The 23,947-nt window shown below is 34.3% G+C and overlaps 1 protein-coding gene across 4 annotated transcripts in view; it reads right to left on the bottom strand.

Moving 5' to 3' along the window:
* Nucleotides 1-23,947, bottom strand: part of Vav3 (vav guanine nucleotide exchange factor 3) — a 367,327-nt gene that overhangs the window by 24,621 nt on the left and 318,759 nt on the right. For all 4 annotated transcript variants that reach the window (XM_047545972.1, XM_047545990.1, XM_047545982.1 and 1 more), the window contains 4 exons: nucleotides 14,295-14,360; nucleotides 8,470-8,504; nucleotides 4,397-4,513; nucleotides 3,746-3,833 (listed from right to left, as the gene is read on the bottom strand). In XM_047545972.1, coding sequence (XP_047401928.1) covers nucleotides 3,746-3,833; nucleotides 4,397-4,513; nucleotides 8,470-8,504; nucleotides 14,295-14,360 — 306 coding nt within the window. The remainder of the gene's footprint in view (nucleotides 1-3,745; nucleotides 3,834-4,396; nucleotides 4,514-8,469; nucleotides 8,505-14,294; nucleotides 14,361-23,947) is intronic.

The following is a 23,947-nucleotide window of genomic DNA, read 5'->3' as shown; positions in this document are numbered from 1 at the left end:
ATTCGACTTAGTGATGAATATTTCTGTAAATGTTTTTTAAAGACAAAGAAAAATTTGTCTTTTAAAAAAGATCTCTTAAAGAACAGTACATCTATATATCATGTTGCTGATACAAATGATACCAGAGAATTGTTCTCTTAGTCTTAATATTTAAATTGAGTAAAATGTGTTATTTGCTTTGGCAATATAAAAATAAATCTGAAATGAATAATAAGACAATAGCTTTGAACTTCCATTTAATCTCATTGGCAGCAATATGAATTTTATGTATTTTATTATGAATTACTATTCACTAATGTTCATATAAAGTTGGCTAGAAACTATAGAATTATCATACTGAAAAAAGGATTTGGTGATCATTTAATACTCAACCCACCTCTACATTTTACAGAAGAAAAAATGACTTTTCCAAGGCTTGGGGTCATGCAGTTTTAGTAAGCTCCAAGACACTCTTTAACACTTCGCTAAGCATAGAAGATATTTTAGTTCCATTTTCAGTCTTCTGAGGGCAAATCTTCCTACGTGTCCCTGAGTAGAATTAAGTACTGCCACCATGGATCTTTTCCAATCCATGCCTTTATGCTTTCTGTACTTTAGTCTAATCCACCCCTGCTTTAGCAGTCATTGACCTTCAGGTACAACAAGTAAATAAGGCGACTCTAAACAAAAGAAATCGCTAAGCTTTCCTTATCTCACACTGACACAGCAGTGTCAACAATGCAAGTCTCTCTGAAAAAAAATAATGAGTGAGAGCCAGTCATTGCAATTACCAAGGAAACAGGCAATGGAGATGGTTTATAAACAGCATTTGGACATGGATGGTCTGGCATACATGAAAATTAGAACAAAATTAATGCCTTGTAATCTGGATACAGAAATTCATTTAGGATTTGAATTTAATGATTAAGAAACACAAAGATTTTGATTAACCAAGCTATTGAAACCCAAGGGGAAAAAGGTTTGGTCCCAACCACCTACAGCCTGCCTTCTCTTTGATGAACTAGCTGATTTAAAATAAGCGCCAGTGCCTGTTTTGTGTTTCCAAATAAAAATTTACTTCAGGCCCCATTGTGATTCATAGGTAGAACACAACTTTAACACCAATGATAATGGGTCACTGAACTATTCTTAAGAAACAATTGGAATCTTCAGACCTCTTCTTAACCTGTAATGGAAACTGCATTATTTGAAACAAATACTTTCAGAGGGATCTAAACATGAGGTTAGAGGTTATATGATTGTGATTTTTAAGAAGCCCCTCTACCTCTTAACCTCTCCTTTCAAAGAGACTGTTTACTGAAGTATTAGCCCCCCCTTCTGACCAAGTATCCCCAATTTCCCAGTGTATGTCCAAAGGATGGTACTATTGTGAGGTTCTTGGTACAAATGTATTTATTAATTTGTAAGCTTTTTTAGATGAGTCAAGTCATTTCTGGATTCTCCAAAAACACAGTGATTTCACATAGAAAAGGCTCGTATAAATTTGTTCAATGAATGAACAGAAACAAAAAAAAGGGGGAGCCGCAGCCTAGTTCAGGAGCCTTTTCAGCAATTTTCATACTTATTTGCTATACCTGCCAAAGGACTTTTCTGATACTGAAACTTCTCAGCTCCTTATCCTTTCTTTTCACAATTACATCTTTTACTATTTTTCAGTCTCACTTGTAGCTTTGCTTAATTTCTCTCTCTCTTGAATCCACTGTGTTATGTGCTTCTCTGGAAAAGATCCCCAGGTATAAAAGTTTTGAAAAAATATATGTATGTGTCTTTAACAGTGGCATTTCTGAGATTTGCTTTATAAGAGTTTATTTCATCTCTAAGACAAATATTCTTAATTTCTTTTCTAAAACACTGAGGTAAAAACTTTAATGCTCACTGGTACCAATGATCTGAAGTCAGATCATGATTGTTTTTACTATAATCACAGCTTTACATGTAGACAGGAACTCAAGGATCTCTCTACCCATCCAGGTGGCTGTGGGATTACTGGATTTTCACACCTGACCTTCATCACCGAAGAACTTCCTAGAGCTGAACCAAGTGATACAAAGCTAAGTTGACTGGCCCTTTCCAGTGGCTATTTCTTTCATCCTCTCTGCTTGTCTCCTCTGATGGGAGTTCCTTTCCATACTTCCAAAGCATGGAAGGCTGGAAGTCATCTTTCGCCCTGCAGCATATTTTTAAGTGCCATATTAACTATAATACTGTGGAGCAGCCTCATTACCATCCAAGGAAGTTCTGCAGGTGAAAGCTCACACTGGCATGTCTTGCAGAGATGTGGAGAGCCCCGTGCATGCTTTCATCATGTCTCAGCCGTGTCTGTCCTTCGTTATTTGTGCATCCACTTGCCACCTCCCTCCTAGGTTTTTATCTTATGAAAAACCTCCACTGGTCCAGTTCTCTCTGCACAGCTTGCTTGTTCCAAAGGAATGTAAGTTACTCCAGCAGGCAGGTTGCCTGGATCTTGGTTACCAAATTGACAGAGTTTACTTTTCTAGGACATGACCATGTTGCTCGTCTTAGCTTCTGAATTTAAAATGTGATATTTATGTCCATAGAGGATGTCTTCTTTTTCTTTCAACTTAAAACGTTTCAATTTCTTTAAAATACTGGTCACTGTCCTGAAGCTACTCTAAATTTTCAGCTAAGGCATTCAAGTCAGCGTCTTTTGTCAGGCTCACTTACGCTCAGTTTTAACTTTAATGTTAACATCTGCAAAGTGCTTTCTGATGTTTTCCGGAAAGATGTGGTATGTATCATTTGACTGATGGTTCAATCAATGAGTGGTCCTTCTCAATGTTACTGAATGTTCTTAATAGCTACAAATGCATCTTATGTTCTATTTCCAAATTATTCATTTTCTTAGTGAGCTACCAGACTTGAGAAATAGACTTGAGACCATTTTTAAGAAATATGAACTTTTATTTATTGTTAGCAATGTATAACTAATGATATATATGCATTACATATGCCATATATGCAATATTCTTATATGCTAATAAAATTATTAAATTATGTATTTTTTTCAATTGTGGGAATTAATCAAATAATCCTTGCTCATTTGAAATAAGGTGACAATACACTATTTCCATTTAAATATATTTTGTAGGACATAAATATTCCAATGAAATACCAATTGTATTGTTGTAAAAAAAGTTACCATATTAATGCTTCATTGTTCAAGATAATGAATGAGAGTCACTGAACAGAAAATTTAGAAGAGTAGAAAATATTCACAAAGAATTTTCTATTTGACTTTACATCTTGTATGAAATGAACTTAAATATGAGTGACATTTTATTTATTACAACTCTTTGTGTCATAATTTATAATATTCTTCTGGGTGAATGAAGAAATAGAGGCAAAGGAAGGAAGAAGGAAGAAGAGCATATTAAAAGTTTGCTGCATGTCATTCAAATACACACCAAAACCCACACTAATAACTGAAAGTTGATTCATTAATTTGTTGTTACTTTAAGAGTCATAACTAGTATAGACTCTAAAATACTATCCAAAACTTGCAAACTTAGTTTACAGTGAAAAAATACGATTTGAACAATTTTTACAAAACTTAGTTGGAGTTCTTGAAGTCAGACATTTTAGAATTTTGTTACAAAACTATACTATGATTCTCTTTAAGTAATTTCCAGTGAGCAAAATTTCCAAGAAACTATAGAATTAAACTGACCTTTCTAACAACAGAAAAATAGGGATCACAGATTGAAAAGAAATAATCGATGCTTACCATTAAACTTTTAAATTTTCTATTTTCTGCAATGTGAAAAAAGCCATCTCTTGTTAAAATCTTGATGTGCTTTGCTTCATTATTATACCTATGGGCAATGAATAACTTATGAATATAAATGTGTTTTTAATCAGTAAAAATCAATAATTACCAGAGGGCATGCCCCAATAACATTATAAGAATTAATTCTGCAGACAAAATATATAACTATGCCAATACAATGGTGACAGCTAATTAACAAAATATATTTACTAGATTGGTTGAAGATACAACCAATATTTGAAGTACAGAGGGGTGGGGATGAACTTGTCTAATGATAATGCTTAATTTATAAAGTTTAGTTTGAGAATGCAGAAAAAAATAAGACAAAACCTAATAATATATACTTAGAATCTATTAGAAATATACACACATCAAGTCAATAAAATATAATGTTATGAAAGGAATCTAATATGCCAATTAGCAGCCCATAACACTTATTACTGTTTCTCTAACAGATATTTTCAAGTATTAATGAACTGTCTTGATAGATGCATTATTTCTGCTGCAATTAGAACCTTGGTTTTCAACTTCAGTGTTATACATGTCAGATGGTCTATGCAATTATGAAAACAGGAAATCTATTTCTGTAAAAGTACTTGTCCTACTTACTTAATGCTAATTGCATATTCTCCTGACTCTTTGGTCCTGTGCCTCACAAGGTAAGTACTATTTACCCTATTAATAAGTTCAGTCTCTGCCTGCAATCTTTCCATTGCTCCAGCATACCTGTAAGAAACAATAACATGGAAAATTTGGCTAATGTACCTGAAAGAAAACAGAGGCTAAAAATATGTATCTGTCAGGATTTTAATTTAGTAGCAGATCGGATTTGTTCTTACTTCTATATAAATTATACTGCTTAAAAATAATTTGGAAAAGTCCTTTAATATGTCCAAACACAAATGTTCTACAAAACTAACCACAGCAAAGTGAGTGGTGCCTAAAACACAGTAATCACCTAGTAAATATTTACGAAATAAATAAATAGGACAAGAAGAGGATCCAGTAGGCTTTGGAACACAAAGATAGTTGTGGGGAGTTAAGGAACAAGTGGAAAAAGTCTTGCCCTGCAGAAGACACACACATGCACACACACACACATGTTCTCTTCACCTTTTCTATGCACACTATGACATCGCCTTGGAGTGTCTTTAGTTCACAATTTTGATAACTAATTTTCTTAAGAAATTAGTAACAGTGTGTAACACTTACTTTAAAAAGTTAGTTTTCAAACCCAGAATTCAATTTTCCCTAGACTGTAATCCTTAAACATACCCAAAGTCCATAATAACAAAAACTATCATAATAAAATGTCCAAATATAATGTTAAAATATTCTTAAATGACCCCCTCACATCAAATACAGGCATTATATTGACTGGAAAAATACAGCAGAGATTTTGAACAATAGAAATTAAAGAAAAAAAATTGTTTTGTTCTCTTTCAAAGCTATTTATGACTTAATACTCTAGAAAATTCTGATTTACACATAGAATCATGTAACTAAATATTCATATCTAATCTACACTATTTATTTTAAATGCACAAAGGCATTCAACAAAAGTGTATTGAAGGAGGGTGTGTTAGATTTCCATCAAGTCACAAAGGGGACTTGAAGGCATTTTACACTGATAGTACCTTAAGTTATTATAACAACCCGTGAACCACAGGAGCTAGTGTGATACGATTCATGCCTACCTCTTCAAGCTTATCTCTTACAACACCCTTCATCTCTGTCTTAAGCCTTCTTTCAGGTTCAGGAATTCATCTAGCTCCCTTTTAATTCACAAACTATGCTTTTGTCTGGAAACACACCCTCCAGCAACACAATTCCTTCAGGTTTAGAGAGGGGGGTCTTCCTGACCATCCCATTGTACTCTCCACTCTGTTATTCTCACTACTACTTGCTTATGTAAGTTGGGCCACATAGCACACGACTATAATCCTAGCTGGTTGGGAGGCTGAGGCAGGAGGATCACAAGTTCAAAGCCAGCCTCAGCAACTTAGCAAGACCCTATCTCTAAATAAAATATTAAAAAAGGGCTGGGAATGTGGCTCAGTGGTTGATTTTTTTATGGCTATCACAAGTGAATTCCAAATTCTCCAAATAAACCCCTTAATAATACATTTTCAACACCTCACACTCTCCTGACTTTTTCCCCTTCTTTTGAACCTCTCCACTTTTTTGCTTCCCCTCTAACCCTGCTGAATAACTGTGGTCTTGAGACTTCCCTTATTCTCCTTTCCTGGATTCTGAATGTTCCTCTTCCTTGGCTTAGAAACTCAACCTTCAGCTTCCTCCAAGTGGACACATGGGATCTAACACTCCTAAGGCTCACATTTATGAAAATGGAGTAGGGACCTTGGTATTTATCTCCTGTTCTCCATACAGATTTTCAAATAATTCTCCAGTTTTTAGGCCCATGCCTTGTCCTTGCTTTTTGACACCCTAAAAACATAGATTATTGAAGATAATCACCTTGATTTCCCATTTCATTTCATGGCCTATATAAGAGACAAAAGTTACCCTGTTCAAACAACCTCCTTTAAATGTGGAAATAATGAGCACATAATATAGTTGGTAGTATTCAACGTCTCAGTGACTTGAGAACTACCATGCCATCATTCAGTGTAATTTTCTCTAAACAGTTTAGTATTTCTAAAATTGAAGGTTCCATTTTCTGGTGTGGTTGATCATTTTGTTCCCTAGCAGAAGACATTTCACACAAAACTACCTGCTTAGTTTGAATAAACTGCCCAGGTTGCTCAAGGGAGGGGAGGAAAGTGACTTTAAATTCTACTGTGAAATATCTTTATTTCTTCCTATTTTAAGGCTTTTCCTTTGTCTGAACATCTTGATTTTTTTATCATAAGGAATAATACTATCCTAACTGGTCATATTTTCAATAGAATTTTACATATTGGCAAGGGTGCATTTTAAAACAAAGAGTCCTAATTCATTCCCACATACCTAATTAAGCTTATTTCATAAAATCTCTGTGTCTGCAACATTAGTATTTATCTAAGGTTATGAAAGTTACATGAAAAATTGGAGGAAGAAAAAGAAGGGCTTCAATCATTATACTTCTATGATTTTTATCTGATCTTGATGTTTTTCGTTTGTCCATACTATTAGCTCTAGTGTCCACATTTAATTCCTGTCAGGACTATGGTTTTCAATTACATAGAAACTAAGACCTGGAAATTGTTTCAAGTCAGGTAAACTTGGCTTTCCCAGTCCTATCACAATGTCTTCAGCAAACTCAGTGCTGCTTGAGGCCCAGAGGGGTACAGCAGAGAAGGCAGATCATGACTAAGAAGGCAGAAGTGGTTGCTGAGAGGGGCAGAAGGTATGAGGGGAAGAATCCCATACCTTGGGCAATGGATTCCCAGGCTTTGCAAAGTAGACTGGCATTTCCCACATTTTGGTTATAACACAGAAAATAATCAGAATGTTTAAAAAATATCAGACAACTCAGGTGGTGTCTACACTCCCAAGTGTACTAGGACTTGTATACTCTCAGGATAGCTCATTTATGCATGTATCCTGATCTCTCATTTGTATGCATATACTTAAACATCAGGAAAGAGAAAACACAGTCATTTTAAGAGGAATCAAAAAACATTCAGGGAAACAAATAAAAAATGAGCACTATGCTCATGTTTTATATTTTGAGAGGCTGTATAGCAATGTGCAGATGGCATAACCTGGATAGTCTTAACCTTTCTTCATCCATAATAATAAAAATAATAACCATATATGAATGTTAGAAAAACAAAATTAAATAGAACATGTAGTATGTACTAAGTACTCAGTACCTCTTAATTGTTATGATGATGATCATAACTATTCCAGATCCTGTGTATTTTTTTATATTTAAGATATCTAAAAAATAATAACTGCTAATATGTGGTTCTGTTAATTATACTGCCCAGCCTCCAAGTGGTAGTAAGTACCCCGCTTCCTACACCCGAAGACATGTGGTCATATTTTACTGCTCCCTTATATGGCAAATTGTATTTTTAGAATCTACTATGCTTTTTGAAATAATTCTTAGTTTCATACAGTGGAAAAAATTCATATTTTTCTCTCTGCTTCATGAAATCTATCTTCTATTTTTTTTTGCTCCATGTCATTTAATTTATTCTGTTTTAGTTTTGACAGTGCAATTACATTATTTTTTCCATTAGAAAAAAAATTTGGTTAGGAATTAAAAGATAAGGAACCTTAAAATACAAGACACATATTTACCTATGCTCCATTCCTTTTTTAAAAAAATACTTTTTTAGTTGTTGATGGACCTTTATTTTATTTATTTATATGTGGTGCTGAGAATCAAACCCAGTGCCTCACACATGCTAGGCAAGTGCTCTACCACTGAGCCACAACCCCAGCCTTGCCCCATTTCTTTAGTGGCTGTTATAAACTTTTCATTGACAGTGAAGTACATTCATGTACATGTGTGCTTACACACGCTCACACATACACACACACCACTCTGTGATAAAGATACAGAAATGTCGGCAAAATATGGATTTATTATGATGTTTTGTTACATCTGAAAATACCTTTAGCAAGAACAAATGGAAATGGAACATGGTTTACTGCCCCCACATTTAAGGCATCCTCAAGCTAAGGGTATGGTATTTCAACTTAGCTACATAAACATTTTTAATACTTACCAAGGTTGGCAAGAATAATCTACTGGTTTGGGCACCTAGGGTATAAAAAGGCAAAAATAGATTAAGTTTACTTAAGGGAAGCTTTTAGAAATCAATCATTAATTCAGTTCAGCTGACTCAGCTCTATAAAACCCTTAAGTAGCACAGTCCTAGAGCTATCCATTGGCAATTTTATACAGAATGAATCATAGTATATGTCAGATAAGTAGAAAATAATTCATTTCACTTTAATTCATTCTTTCATTCATTTTATTGCTGCTGTACCTCCAAGGGGAGAGATAGCAGGAAAATATGAACTAGAAACTTTCAATATTTATTATCAAGGCAATTTAATCCTATCATAGAAAACTAAAATGAAAATGTTATTAAGGAAATCAAATAGCACTTCACTCTCACATTAAGAAAACATGCAAAATAAATAATATACACTGGATGTAGATTCTATTATGTAACAAATTCTAAAATCTGATTTTAAAATCTATCAGCTGGAAAACCTTTTATTCAGGAAAATATCATGGAAAATATCCATTTTCACCTTTTCTCAGATAGAGCTTTGCAAAAGAGAAAAGTCTTACATTTTCTATCCAAATGAAAAAAAATGTTCTAGCTGCTGATGGCAACTAGAACAAAGAACTAGAAAATTAATAAAGCCAGAGAAGTTAAACAAATATTCATAAATAAGAAAATTCATTCTATATAGAGGGAACAAATCTCTAAGTTCCTGAGAAGACAGAGCATAGATAGTCTTGTGTTCAGAAAAGTTTCATGAATGATCTGAGTCTTTGACATATATATCCCATGGTATTCCAAGGCTTTGTCATAGAGAGTGATTAAAAATACTGTTACCTTCACTTGTAATAGTTAAACCATAGAATTTCAGAGATCTGGACAATGTGAAGGCCTCTAGTTATATGACAGTTTTCATAATGGACTGGTATTATTTTGCCCTTCCAGGTTAAAAGTTATACATTAAAAACAAATAACTTTTGATCAAAACATCCCTATAGTTATTAATATTTAAATATTTTAGCCAATGGAGAACATTTTTAACATTAGCACTTTGTAAAATCATGATATGCAACAATTTCTGAAGATAAAAAACCCACCGTAATCTTGCAAATGTTTTCTTATATCATTTTGGCTTTGTATATAGAAATTGATTTTCAGCAGCTTCCCTTTTCATAAGATGTATGTGACTTCTGAAATCTGATGGAAAACTATTTCCTTCTTCCCTTGCCTTCTTTGTATTTTTAAAATGTTTAATGTATGATTATCCCTAAACCAACTTCTCACTCCATGGAGTACAGGGTAGGGACAAAGAACTTCAACATATAAAGGTTGTAGACTCCTCTGGCTAGTCAAATGCTGGAAATCCCAAAACTGTATGGGTGCCATGAAATTCTACAGCAGAACAGATAACTGAATCTGCTCCATTCTGAAGTGTCCTACTGGAGCTTTGTCTCTTTTCCTGGGTATATTCTGATACGTGAGGATCCAGGACTACCTTCTAATCTCTGATCCTCACAATCAGGGTATGGTCCTAATCTTTTTATTTAGAGATGCTTCATATTTAAGACTACAAATGATTTCCTTCTGGCTACTCTCTCATCTTTAAGTACATAGTTACTATTATTCCCTAATTCCATTTTCTGCTTTCACTATAGACAGTTTACATTGCTAAACTACTACTACTGACAAATCATTTCATTAAAAAACATTTTATTGGGATAGTGCATGCTGGATAGCCTTAACCTTGCTTCAACCATAGTGCATGCACACATAAAAACACAAATATGTATTTAAAAGCACATATATAATGATACATTTTTATTCCTAAAGTACATCTTATAAAGTTAGATTGAACAGTATCTGTATTTGGCTAGAAATATCATTATTTAGGGGAGTTAAGTTTCTAAGTTAATAACAATTTTTTCTTAAAACTTTTCAACACATTATTCTTATAATTTCAAATATTGTAGTTTCACATTCTAGAATCTCCCTTTGGTACTTTCTTATAGTTCCTATTTCTCTACTGAAGTTTCCTTTTCATTCAACTCATTATGAACATATTTTCCTTTGTATCCTAAGCTACTTTTAAAATCCTTTCCTTCTAAGTCCATCATTTGGGACATCTTAATGTAGATCTCTCAGTTCATTGTTTTTGGTTTTTGTTTGTTTCTTGGTTTGTTTGAGTATGGTTCATGTTTTCTTATTTCTTGAGTATGGTTAATTTTGGATTGTATCTGGGATGATCTGAATACATGCTGTTTCTCAAATTGAAGATCTACATTCTGTTGTATTCCTGCAAAGAGTACAGTTTTTCTAAAAGCAGGCAGTTAACCTGGTTGAACTTCAAATGCAGACTCTATGTCTCCCGTGTTAAAAGGCTGGTGAATTCTCAGTTTAGTTCTTTCAGTCTGGGCTGTGTTGTTTATACTGCACCAATCAGAGACTCAGACAGAATTTATACACAGAATTTGAGGTTCTCTATCTCTTGTCTCCTTTCTTTCTAACATTTCCTATCTCCCTTTCCAGTTGTTGTGGTTGTTTCAAACTCTAGACTTGGTTCTTCAAGTTGGAGATACCCTAAGGTTTCTAACTGAATTTTAGCATAGTTGAATTCTACAACCCAGACCTTACCCTCAAGCTAGCCTCAAAACCAGGAAATTCACCCAATATCATTCCCTCTTCCCAGAGTCAATTTTCCTAGTCAATACCTTCAGATGGTTTTTTTTGTTTTTATATTTTGTTCATATTTTACAGCTGTTATCTGAAAGAGGACTGGCACAACAGGAGCTACTCAACTTTTCCCCAAGGTAGAAACTCTTTGTTTCCATTACAGCTTTTGTCATCTGTTAATATAATCATGAATCCTTAACAAGTACTCTGTCTTTTCTCAGGTTAGATTTAATATTTTGTCTTTAATGTTCTGAAGTTTCAGTAAGATATGTCAGGGGTTGCTTAATTTTCATATATTCTTTTTGATTCTTAAGATTAGTTTAATCATAGATACTGGAAAGTTCTCAGTCATTACTTATTTAAATATTGCTTCACCACAATTGTCTCTAATCTTTCCCTCCATCAGAGTATTTGAATCTCATCACTTCATTCTCTGCTATATTTTCCCATTTTAAAACTCTTTGGATTGTTCTGAGAAGTTTCTTCACATTTTTCTCTGTCTCCACAAGTGTGTCTGATATGCATATAATACTCCCATTAAGACCTTCATCTCAATTACTATGAGTTTTTTTGAAATATGTCCAGATATTTGGGTAGTGTCTTGTTCTTCCCTTAGATTTTTTATTCCCTTTTTAAAATTTCTTCAACCATATTAAACATAAAGTTCTAAATTTAGTATCTAGTAATACCAATATCTACTGCATTTGTGGGTTCAGTTCAATTTTTTATTATTTTTGTTATCCTTAGCTCAAGGTGGTTTTCTCATAAATTTAATGATTCCAAATGGTGAATGTATGTTCCCTAGGGCTTTATCTGTAAAATTCCTTTGAGGGCTGTGTATAAGAAAACTCCAATGCAAACAGAACTTGTATTTTCTCTGGGGAAACAATCAATGTGGAATCATTTTAATATATGTCTCCAGATTAGAATTATTCAGGTTACAGAGGTAGTATGAATTCCAGAGAATTTTTAAATTTAAGGATAGTGATTCTTAGGGGGGTCAAGACTGTGGTAGGCAAATGTTCTTTTGTGGGGTAGTGTTTTTTTTTTTTTTTTTTTTTTTTAACCCATGGAGGGCTTCGGGATTCATAGAGAGATACCCAAGTTCACCAGTGCAAACCAATAAAGGAAATAAAAAGCCTGCTGTAGCTCCAGGTTTTATCCCCAATAAACATGTTTCTGGAAATGAAAGTATCTCACTTATGTACCTCCTGTGCTTCCCCCAGTTGTAGGTACCTAACTGTACACCTCAGAATTTGTGAGAAGACAGGTGTAGCATATGAAGAATTCTGAACACTACTCATGAACCCCTGATAAACAGTATCTTCCAGAATCAAAAGCAATACCACATTTCAAACCCTTTCAACCTATCACCCCTTCAGTCTTTCTGCTTTCTACTTACCTTCACTCAGTATTCTCTACAATCAACATGAATAATGGAATCAAGTAAGCAGCAAAATTTCAAGACCTATTTATTAACTGTAAGCTATTAAAAACAACTGTATCTAGCTGGTTGTTTTGTGCACTACTGTGCAACTCTATCATCTTAAAATTTTCTGAACATATTTATCCTTCTACTGACTAATTGGGTCACCAAATATCATTCAATAGGATTCTACAAGCTGATTTCCTTAGTATCTAGCATTATTCATTGCCTATATATAGCCAGGGACTTGCATTTGCCTTTGTACTCCTTTGTTCATTCATTCAACAATTATTTTGAAATACTCACTTTATATAAGACTATCTCTAAAATAAAACTTCAAATGCTTCTTTTATACCACATACAAGAAGTCATAAACAGATGGTAGCACTTGTTATATGAAAATGGTTAATATTCTTGATTTGATGCCTCCAGATTCAAAATATCTTAATATTAGCATACATTATCTCTTGCTACATGTCTGTATATACATATCACTGCTTTACAGATAGGAAGCCTGAATCTCTATCACACAAATGACAGACAACTAGCTAAATAATCATTTTTTCTTATCTAATTAGAGAAGTATCAAACTTCACCAATCATTCAACATTATAACATTATGCAAGATTTTTTAAATGTGACATTAGATCATAGAACCACAAGAATAACAAATGCTTATTTTTAAAATAATTAAACCTAAATGAATGCAGTAAAGTATTTTATAGACTACCTTCAGAAATCAAGGGTGGCAGACGCTCACTTTTTTATTTTTATTTCTTTTACTAGTATTGGGAATTGAACCCACAAGTACTTAAGCACTGAGCCACATTCCAGTCCTTTTGTTTGTTTAAATAAGTTTTATTTAGAGAAAGAATCTCACAAAGTTGCTCAGAACCTTGCTAAGTTTCTGTGGCTGGTTTTGAACTTGTAATCCTTCTGCCTCAGCATCTGGAGCTACTGGGATTACAGGTATGCTCCTCATATTTGTAATATGAAAAATAATGTCCAATTTAGAAATATAGGCACAATTCAAATATAGCAGGAAAGATAGTTTAAGAAGAGTTTTGAGGGTTTTCTTTTTTCAAGTAATCAACTCTATCATATTAGTAAAAATATTCATTTACTTTGGATTCAATAACTTCAAAATTTTTTTTGTGAAAATCTCCACCCTAAATATTGTTATATTAAAATCATATCACTCCAAACAGAAATTTATCAATATCATAAATCACAAGAGTAATTTTATGTTATAGTCACCTACATTGAGTAGTGATTCATTCTCCTTTTATGTGTATTTGATGTATTCAGAAATTTTCATTATGATAGTAAATAAATAAATAATGATATACTAAAGTATAGAAAATGTATTTAGAGATTTGATTGAAGAATTTGTGACTTTTCACTTCCTAGCATGCTTTCCAATATATCAGCTGAAAGTAAATTCTTCCTGCAGCAAAATTGAGAGGGAATAGCTTAGACCTTACCACTTAATTCTGTAAATTCTTCTAAGCTAAATTTGTCTCTTGCATATAATTAACATTTTAAAATATTTTCTGACAGTGGTTTAAAATGGTATTGCAAATAATAAGATCCCTTCAGAAAATATTAATAAAGCTACAGAGCAACCTGACCAGTATCCTTTCTTTGTATATTTCTGCCCAATTAATCATAGTGTCAAAAGTCAAACAAAACAAAAAAGAAATAAAATACTAATACTTACACATGGGGAAGGCTTGACGGCATCACTTGGGAAAAATCCAACCTCTCCTGAAGCTAAATTTCTACCCTAAGTTAGAAAAAAAAATCCAGGGTTGAGAACAAAATGATAATTTCATAACACTGTTTACGTAGTGTTGTAAACTGTGGTTCTGAGGATGTTCAGAATGACTTACATCTTATACCAAGTCCTGAGCATTAATTTACTATGGCTTGGAAAAAAGAAGCAAAGACAGAGATGTTTTTCCTAATTGTTCAACTTGACATGTGGTTTTAGGTCATTTATTTTTTTAAATGTACCATTTAATTCTGTTACCTTTCCATCTCTCAATATTATCTAAAGATGGAGTCTAAGAATAACTAATACATATTTAACCCTTCCCGTATGATAGACACTGCTCTGAGTGTTTCATTTAATTCATATAACAGTCCTCTACATTAGGTCCAATTACTATTCCCATATCATAAATGAGGAGAATGACAAGAAGTAAATGATTTGTCCAAGATCACAGAGCTAACAAGTTCCAGAACCAAAATTCAAACTTAGACATTCTAACCTCAGAGCTCTGCACTGCTTCTCTACACAAGTGTTATGCTTAAAGAAGGATACTAGAAAATAAAACCAAAAGGCAGCAAGATCCACTCTATGATACATAAATTTTATCGTTGCTGGTGGCGTTTTACCAAAGGAGTTGCCTATTTTAGAAAAGGTAAACTGGTGCCAATGTGGACCAGTTACAGATGGACATGGGTTTGGAGGTAAGGTTAGTATGAGGGAACTGGTAACATGGTAAGAAAAAAGAGACCAGAAGAGGAGTATCAGGTAAAGACATTATTTAACTGGAGTCTGTTGGACTTGCTTGAGGATTAGATAAGGGCAGAGAAGAGTAAGTGAGAAATGTCAAGAATGGGGGTAAGGGTGATTCCGTAATCCAACCAGACAGATAACAGACATGGATGACCATAATACAGAGGGCAATCTGGAAATCACTGGAGCGACACTGACATGAGAGGAAATGTAGAGAGAAAACAGAAACTAGCGTAAATAGAAGATAGACAGCAACCATCAGGAGGAGAAACAGATTGGGGAGTGACAGTAACACAGCAACTGTAAAGCTGGAATGAAGTGTTTCACTCAACTGTATTGCTGAGTGCTCTGTGGCACTTTATTGTAAGCATGACAGAGGTACAAATAATTAAGAATAGAATTTGGGGACCATCCATACCTTTATATATAAGTATACTGCAATTCTAAGTGCAAAATACACAAGTATGTGGGTAGCAACCACACAATGACTGAACTGAGAAGAAAAAAATAAAAGGGTGATATTTCTAAAAAAAAGAAAATTAAGATCTCTGATAATGCACTAAAAGAAATAAGTTTATTTTGCAGGGAAAAGGCCAGAGAGCTTTATAATGACTTTTCAAAACTGTGTTTGAAGGTATATCAACAAATTGGAAAATTATGACTCATAAGAATCGTGAACTGTCAATTCATTTTCTTTATCAAAAAAACTAAAAGTCTTAATCTACATAATGCAGAGTTCACGGAAAGAAGTAATATTTTTGTTACAGTACAAGATGGTCAACATAATATTATCTACTTCCTTCAACAGAAGTGACACAAGGACCCTCATATTGATTGACACTTTCACTTTGTTCAAAACTCAGTTCATACCCTACCTACTCTGTCATCTCTTCTATAAAACCATCCCCAAGCTACAGATCCTGGTTTAATCCCAAGTCTGTTCTCCCACTGCACCTTCACATCCTCTTAGTAGCACACAAATTGGTAGTTCTTTGGTAGCACATACTTTTAGCATACCATATAATTATTGCTCTGTTCTTCTCCATTATTAGACCATGAGTTTTTTGAGATCAAGAACAATGTGTCTGTCATTTTTGTGTTACCCAAAGTAGGCCACATGGTAGGCATTTAATAGGTGTTTTGGACTGAGGTATCTTTCATTTTGATAGTCCCACCTTGGTGAGCAGTAAGACCCAAACTTCCTCTTCACTAAAAACAATAAACTATACCAGACTTCATAACCACAACCACTAAAAGCATTATGCTGCCTGTTTCTATATGAAAATATTCATACAGTGAATATTGACCTGTCCCTGATATTTTAGATAAGGAGCCTGTGTTGGAGAATGCAATGTTGCAAAGGAGAGAGAAGGATGAAGATACCGAAGGTGAAAGGGTAGGAGGAAGTTTACCATTTTTTATAATTTATGCAAGTGTGTGGCTGGCAATTTTTTTTTCTCTTTCTTCTTTTGTAGAACCAAGTGGTCCACAAGAAAGGCATGAATAGGAACTGAAATCATCCCCACTGGTTGAGGAAGGGACCAGAGTTGTGTAAGAAATACTGTAAAATGGGGGGAATCTGTCATTTTCCATTCAAACCAGGACCTTTTGAGAATTAGATAGGCAATTTTAGAATTGCATCATTATGAACTACTATTCATAGGATAAATGGTGCAAATTGATCTACTGATAGAAGAATGGACTACTGGGAAGGGGAAACCTAGGTGAAGGAAGTGGGTTACTGGGGGTGTGCCCTGGAAGGGTTTATCTCCCAGTCTTCCCTCTATTTCCCAGCTGCCATGAGTTGACAGCTTTCCTCCACCATGTCCTTCCACCTTAATGTTTCTGTCTTGGAGTCATCAGAACATGGACTGAATCCTCTCAAACTATGAACCAAAATAAAATTTTCTTTCTCTATGTTATACTTTTCAGGTATTTATTCATAGCAATGGAAAGCTGACTAAAGGTCATTCCACATTGCTTCTTTCTTAATGACATACAGAGGAGAAAGAATTTAACCTATCTTAACAGATGAATAAAGTTAAAATTCCTTACTAATGCCTATGAGACATCATAGCCATGAGAGATAATATGTTATATATTCAATTATTTCATTTATTAAAGAGCTAACCTTTCTATAACATTTGGAGGATTCAAAACAAAGTAGTGTGCAGGAAGTCTTTGGTTCCTTGGTGGATGCGGGTGGGATATACAACGGCAATTCTTAATACTAATGGATGGAGCTGCTGCACATGCAGGTCATTGCAGACTGTAACCATTAAATCAACCATCCTCAAATCTAATGATTTAGTGTACCTAATGTGATGATCTATCTATGAGATTTTTACTAACCTTGATGAGAGACATGTAACTGAATTTCTTTCTTTATATTCCTGTGTGGGCATTTTATTCTGGGTCAAATAACCAGGTTGTCATCTTTTTTTTTTTTTTTTTTTCATGCCTATTATAAATACCAGAGATAGGGAATCATCTTCTAGCAACCTTCTTGTCTGGTATTTGTTCTTGAGTTCCTTAATATCTTCAAGGTCAACTCGAAAACATTCCTCTTTTATACTATGTGTCATCTGATATACCATATGGTACTAGCTTTATATGCATTTATTCTGCAGAGCATCTTTGTATTATGTGGTGAGACTTTTGTAAATTTAACATTATAGGTTGGGTCATTTTATGAAAATACTTCATTTGAAAAGTACCTGAGAAAATAGACCATGAGATGACTATGGTGAGAATATGGTGCACTTTTATAACAGCCATTAAATAAATTGAAGCAAATATAAAGCAAAATATTAAATTATAAGTCATAAAATAATAATGCCTTTTGTCCTGACAAGCAAATTGCTTCCTGTAGAAAAATGTACCAAACTAAAATTGACAACTTTCTCTGAAATTTTGAGCTTCACAAATATAAATGCATATTCAAGCATTTGTTTCTAACTGATCTTAGGTTTTAACTAGTCTTCATTTTTCTTCAAAAAGAATACACAGTGAATCATAATAAATTAAAACTACTTTATTGCTGATAGAAATAATACTTACAATCTACCTGAATAGAGAAAAACATTAATGTATTCTAGGACACCAGAGCTAAAAATACATTTTTAAACCCATAGACAAGGAAGGCTTAAAATGACAGAGGACATCCTACAAAAACTTTAAACATAAATTGCTTGGCTCCTAACTTTGCAAAAAGAAGAAAGAATTGCTTTAAGAAAAGTACAGTGTCTCTTCCCTGTGGCTCATTTATCCCCTTAATACTACCTGGATTGGAGCTTTAATGCACTCCTGGACTAGTACTGAACAATTTGAAACAGATGTGGAAAGCTGAATGTAAAAGGGACAGATTAATGGTTATTTATGAAAGATTGGAAATTCTCCAAAGTTACAATGCTTTAACCACTCTCAATGTATGCATGATGGTGCTATGGAGATTAATAAGCAATTTATCACACATGGCTAATGGCCAGAGCAACTGTCACCCTGCCCAGTTATTTCTCTATTGTCAGAAATACACAGTTTGAGGGTGGACAGGGGAGGGGACTAAGAAGACATATAATGTGGCCATGAATTTTAGGAATATAAGCAAATATGTATACCAGTTAGTTTATTTACTGGATGGGTGAATAAAAGCACATATGGAGGGATGGATGGGCAGATGGACAGATAGATGCAAGCATTATTTTTGCAATTATTCTGATAAGTGTTGTGAGAACAGGTGATAAAACAAAAGGTTCAGAAAAGTGATGATCAGGGAAAGACCCAATCTGAAACTGGCCTTTGATGAGCAGTGATTTCTCATCATAGCTGCAACCATGTTGTAACCATTGTCATCAGTCAGATCTATGTCCAGGCTAGTTCCTGAAATGCAAAGAATGGTGGTATCATAGGGATATTGCATCAGAAGAGCTCATTCTATTCCTGGCTCTGCTATAAAAAGCTGTACAGCCACCTTAGGTAAGCCTCCATGGTAAAACAGGAATGATGACAAAACATGCTTCATTAGGGTGTTGCAAGGACAGAAAATTAATAGGTGTGAATGCACTTTGTAAACACTTTATTTCTATTTTATCCACAATATTGCTTTTTTAATTATTCTCAATTGATTCTTGCATTCCTAAATCTTCAGTTTTTATTGACCCATTCCTACATTATTAAAATAGAAATACCTAGTCTTTTGTATAATTCCCACCACTCTTTCTATATTTAGGCAAATTTATGAAGCCATAGGTAACAGATTCTCATGTCACGTTCACCAGAACAGAACTATTACAAGGCATTCTTTACACAAATACTTTCTGAAAAGTACACATGTTTTTTCATTGTTAATTTCCCCCTATGCAGTGAGTAAGATAGACCTTTTCCTGCCAGTGAACACTTTGAAACTTGCCAAGCATAATTGCATATGGTTATACTGAAGGGTCACTACAATGAATTCCAAAGTTTCAGTCAGTTTTTTCACTGCTGTGAGCAAAAGACCTGATGAGAACAACTAGAGGAGGAGAAGTTATTTGGGGTTCACAGTTTCAGAGATCTCTGTCCTGATGCCCAACTCTGATGCTCAGGGCCCAAGGTAAGACAGAACACCATGGTGGAAAGGTGTGGAGAAAGAAAACAGCTCAGGACATGATAATCCAGAAGCAGAGAGAGACCATTTCACTCAGCAGGGACAAAATATATACCCCAAAAGCATGATCCCAATGACCTACTCCTTCAGTAACACCCTACCTGCCTACAGTAATCACTCAGTTAATTCATTTGAGTGGATTAATGCACTGATTAGGTTAAGGCTCTCATAACCCAGTTTTTTCACCTCTAAACATTCTTGCACTCTCACATGAGCTTTTAGGGTACATCTCATATCTAAACATAACAGAATGTTGGTGCACACACATAACACAGTGAAACTGTAAACCATGTACCATTGTTAGCTGTTGGTCAAAAAAGGATAGGATCTTCAACTTTTGACCAATGTATAAACAGTAAAAGTCCTTTTAAAAAACTTCAAAATTCATATGCCTATTTAATTCACTTATCCCTAGGTAGCTACCATAGATACAGAATTCAGAATAACTCTACAAAACTTGTACCTTGGTCTAGGATCTCTGAAATTAAATTATTTCCAGTTTGCATGGGTTTCTAATTGCATCAAATCACAGAAATATATGAAAAGGCCTCCACTATACTTGATGGTTTTTCCAATTCACACAAAATTGTTTGTGTTTACTATATGTCTGAAATTTTGGCAGATGGAAGTGTCAAAAAAGCTTTAAAATTAAAAGTTGTGAAACGTACACTGAGAAAAAAACCACTAAAAAGCCATAAGCTGCATTTCTACAGTTATCAGATGTGAGATGAATGTAACAGTGGAATGAGACTATGCAGAATATTTTTCCTGCTATTCAGAAAAACTGTGTTCCATGAGATCTCTGTATTTCTCCAGCAAGAAAGGGTGCTCTCTGATTATGGGTATATTAAGGGTTTTGTTTTGTTTTCTCTCCAAAGTCTCAGTGGGTAAGATGTTGTACATGATAAAATACTGACTCATAATCTTATGACTGCATTTTTCTGGTCAAATAAACAAGAGAGCACCTTTGATGAAAGAAAAAAATTTCAGCAAGCAGAAACCAGTCAGCAGGCAGGTAAGCCAAATCTGAAGCAGTTACTAAACACAAATCTGGAAAGAACAAGGTTCTATCACATTTTGGAAAATGTCCTACTTGTGAAGAAGCCATATGACCCCCAAAAATAACTGGCTTAACAAAGTTTCAAAGAAATTTATTTTTCTAATCCTGGTAGACAAGAAATGAGTGTTTTTCTATCCTTGGTAATCACAAAGGAAAAATTCTGAGTGATAGCACTATACATGTTAAATGCTTATGCAGCATTAGGCATTTCTAAAGAATGTTGTTTTTCTACTAAGAGTAGAATCAGTGATTTAATGAAAAGTTTATTGACTTCCTTATAAGTTTAAAGCTCTATTCCAGGTACAAGGAGACTAAAAATCAATAAACATGGTCACTGTTTTCAAGGATCTCATGCAATGTCATTTTGTTAATGAGTTTTTGTTTTATTTTCATAGATTTTAAATGATTTTAGATCAGAGCAAACCCATGAAATACTAATTTGATGTGATCAGGGAGCTGGGAGCCTACTGCCCTTTTTCTGGCCTTCGCATCTGAGTAAGTCATTTGGCCTTGGCTTCAATATGCTCATCCGTGAAACAAAAGAATTTGACCCAAGGATCTCCAAGGTCTCTGCTTACCTCCAAAGCACTCTGCTTATATAAGCTCAATTTCCAAGTCTCTACAGTTCTCCAATCAATTATTGCTAGCCAAAAAGTATCTGATCCACAAATTCTTAATTAGGGAGAGTATGTATCAGTAATTTAATCTGGTAGCATTCACTGACACAAGATAAGGTCACTTCATCTCCTTAGTGACTTTCACTTTAATTTAGTGTGAAGTCTTCTATTTTCCAAAGTACATAGGGTTGACTTATTGAGATTAGATACATTCACTAATTCCTCAGGAATTATCATGAATGATTAAAATTCAATATATGTTATAATGTCCAATTATTTGGCCCAAAGTTGTAAGGGCATGTGCACATGCAGGCTCTAGTAAACTACTGGTGGTATCAAATCCACAGTTGTGTCAAACCATTTTGGACTGACGATTCACTGAAAGTATTCTGTGATTGATACAACTTTTAGTAACGGTGGCAGAATGCAACTTATATGGTAAAAAAGTAACGGAAGTAAAAGAACCACAACAGAATTTCTTAAAACTTTCCCCTGTAATGTCCTCTAGCCCTCAGAAAAGAAGAGATGATACTTCACAGGCTAAACTTCTGCCTTAGATGGCAGTGTCCTCAGCTAAGTACATTGTAACCTACATTTTCCCTGTATCAAACACTGGAAAAATACAAGGAAGAACTGTTAAACAAAAAATGTTCATCTTGAGAGTTAACAATTAGGACCTCACCCAGTTTGTCAGGAGGTTTGCCAATTCCCATAACACAGTCTGTATACTTGGAAACACTCCTGAAAACTCAGTTTATGATCTATTCAATCAAAGCCAGTTGGCAATTACCCAGGGAAAATGCTTCTTACAGTCCTTTACCAATGTCTATTATCTTCTATAATCATCTCTCCCAGGGCCTCCCTTGTTCTATTACACTTACACACAGCCTTTTTCTCCTTTCCTGTAATTAGGGAACCTGATGCTCTCAAGGTCAAAATACTCAATATTTTGAGGCAAAAACCTGTCAAAATAAAGGTCTCACAATTATAGGTTATACTAATGCTGACAAAGTCACTACAATTTTCCCATAGGTTTCTATTTCTACATTCACAATCTCAATTCTACCTTGGTTTCTCCTCATTCTATACAAGGAACAGGCTAGTGAGAGGCATCACAAGAAAAGCCCAGGTGAACCAAGAAACACCTTGAAACCACGCTCCAACACTTAATAGGTAGGACTGCCATGGTAGGAGCCAAGTTTGGGACTTCATGCAGGAATAGCCTCCTATAGAAATATGAATTGGAAAAAACACTTATCAGTTCCCAGCGATGCTGACTGTCTGGGTTTCTAATTACAAAGTATTAGGGTTAATTTATTATTTACTTATTGATGTTAAGAATCAGTTTTCTTCACAAAGGCAATTTGATTCCTTTTTGACATTTTCAAAGTAAACTTATTGGTCTCACACTATGATGCAGCCTGATATTTGAATTTTAGATCAAGAGAAAAAACTAGTTTTATAAAATCCTACAGGAGATAATAATCTCGTGTTGTCTAGAAAGGATTAGAAAAGTCTCTTCTTCATCTAGAAAAAGAATCCTTTGGTATGCCTTTACGCCATGTACAGACAGAGAAACAACATGTATCCCATTTGTTTACAATAAAAAAAAAAGAAAAAAGAAAAAAAAAAAAAAAAGAATCCTTTAAAGTGACTGACTGCTAAAGTTGTGGGAGAAGCAGACAGGAGGAAAGATCTGCCCTCCCCTGCTATATCTATCTTCTCCAGCCTTAGTGGGTTTCTGGTCAGGTTATGTGTTATTACAAAGTTTCAGCAAATTCTCACCCATTCCCTAGGCAGTCTGTTTTCTGAAAACCCTGTCTCTATTCCCTTCTCCCTGTCCTTCACTCTCCTTCAGGAATCTTACTTCTTCCTCATCCAAACCTGCTCTGGGGAAAGAGCTCATGATTTTTTACCCTGAAGGGCATTTAAATCATCCATGCCCTTCAAAATTTATCACTTGCTCTTTTATGTATAATTATGAAGTAAAATGTTTCATCTCTTGATTAAAGAAATTTCAAAAACTGGATATAGGAATTGGATGAGCAAACTGATCTTCTATGAGCTCATATGTCAGTGAGACCCTTCACATTAATATGAGGAAGATGAAATTAAACAAATAAAACACTAGATAATCCTTTTCTTATTTCTGGAAAAATGAAGCATATTTTTCAAAATCATTAGTCATGATTCAGAAATATACTTTCTTCCTTTCCAATTTTCTCTCCAGTTTCTTTCCTATGGTTCTTACAACACCCTGAAAGTCATTTAAGAATTAAAATTCCCATTTTATAGATGATGAATGTGAGGACACACATTAACTAGCCCTAAGATTATTCTAAGAAAAGAAATACAAATTTAAATCTGATAAGATAAATGAATATCTCAATCTCAAAGGTCTTTCAAACATCATCTTAAAATATGATTTGGGTATATAATTAGAAAATTTATAAATATTGTGTTATGGAAATATCATCTCTAAAGCACTATGCATTCTAAACTAAATGCCCATTTTGTTCTAGGCCCT

This window comes from Sciurus carolinensis, chromosome 1 (assembly GCF_902686445.1).
Source record: "Sciurus carolinensis chromosome 1, mSciCar1.2, whole genome shotgun sequence".
Lineage (NCBI taxonomy): Eukaryota > Metazoa > Chordata > Mammalia > Rodentia > Sciuridae > Sciurus > Sciurus carolinensis.
The sequence above is the reverse complement of the archived record's forward strand: the minus strand, read 5'-3'. Positions and strand labels throughout refer to the sequence as shown.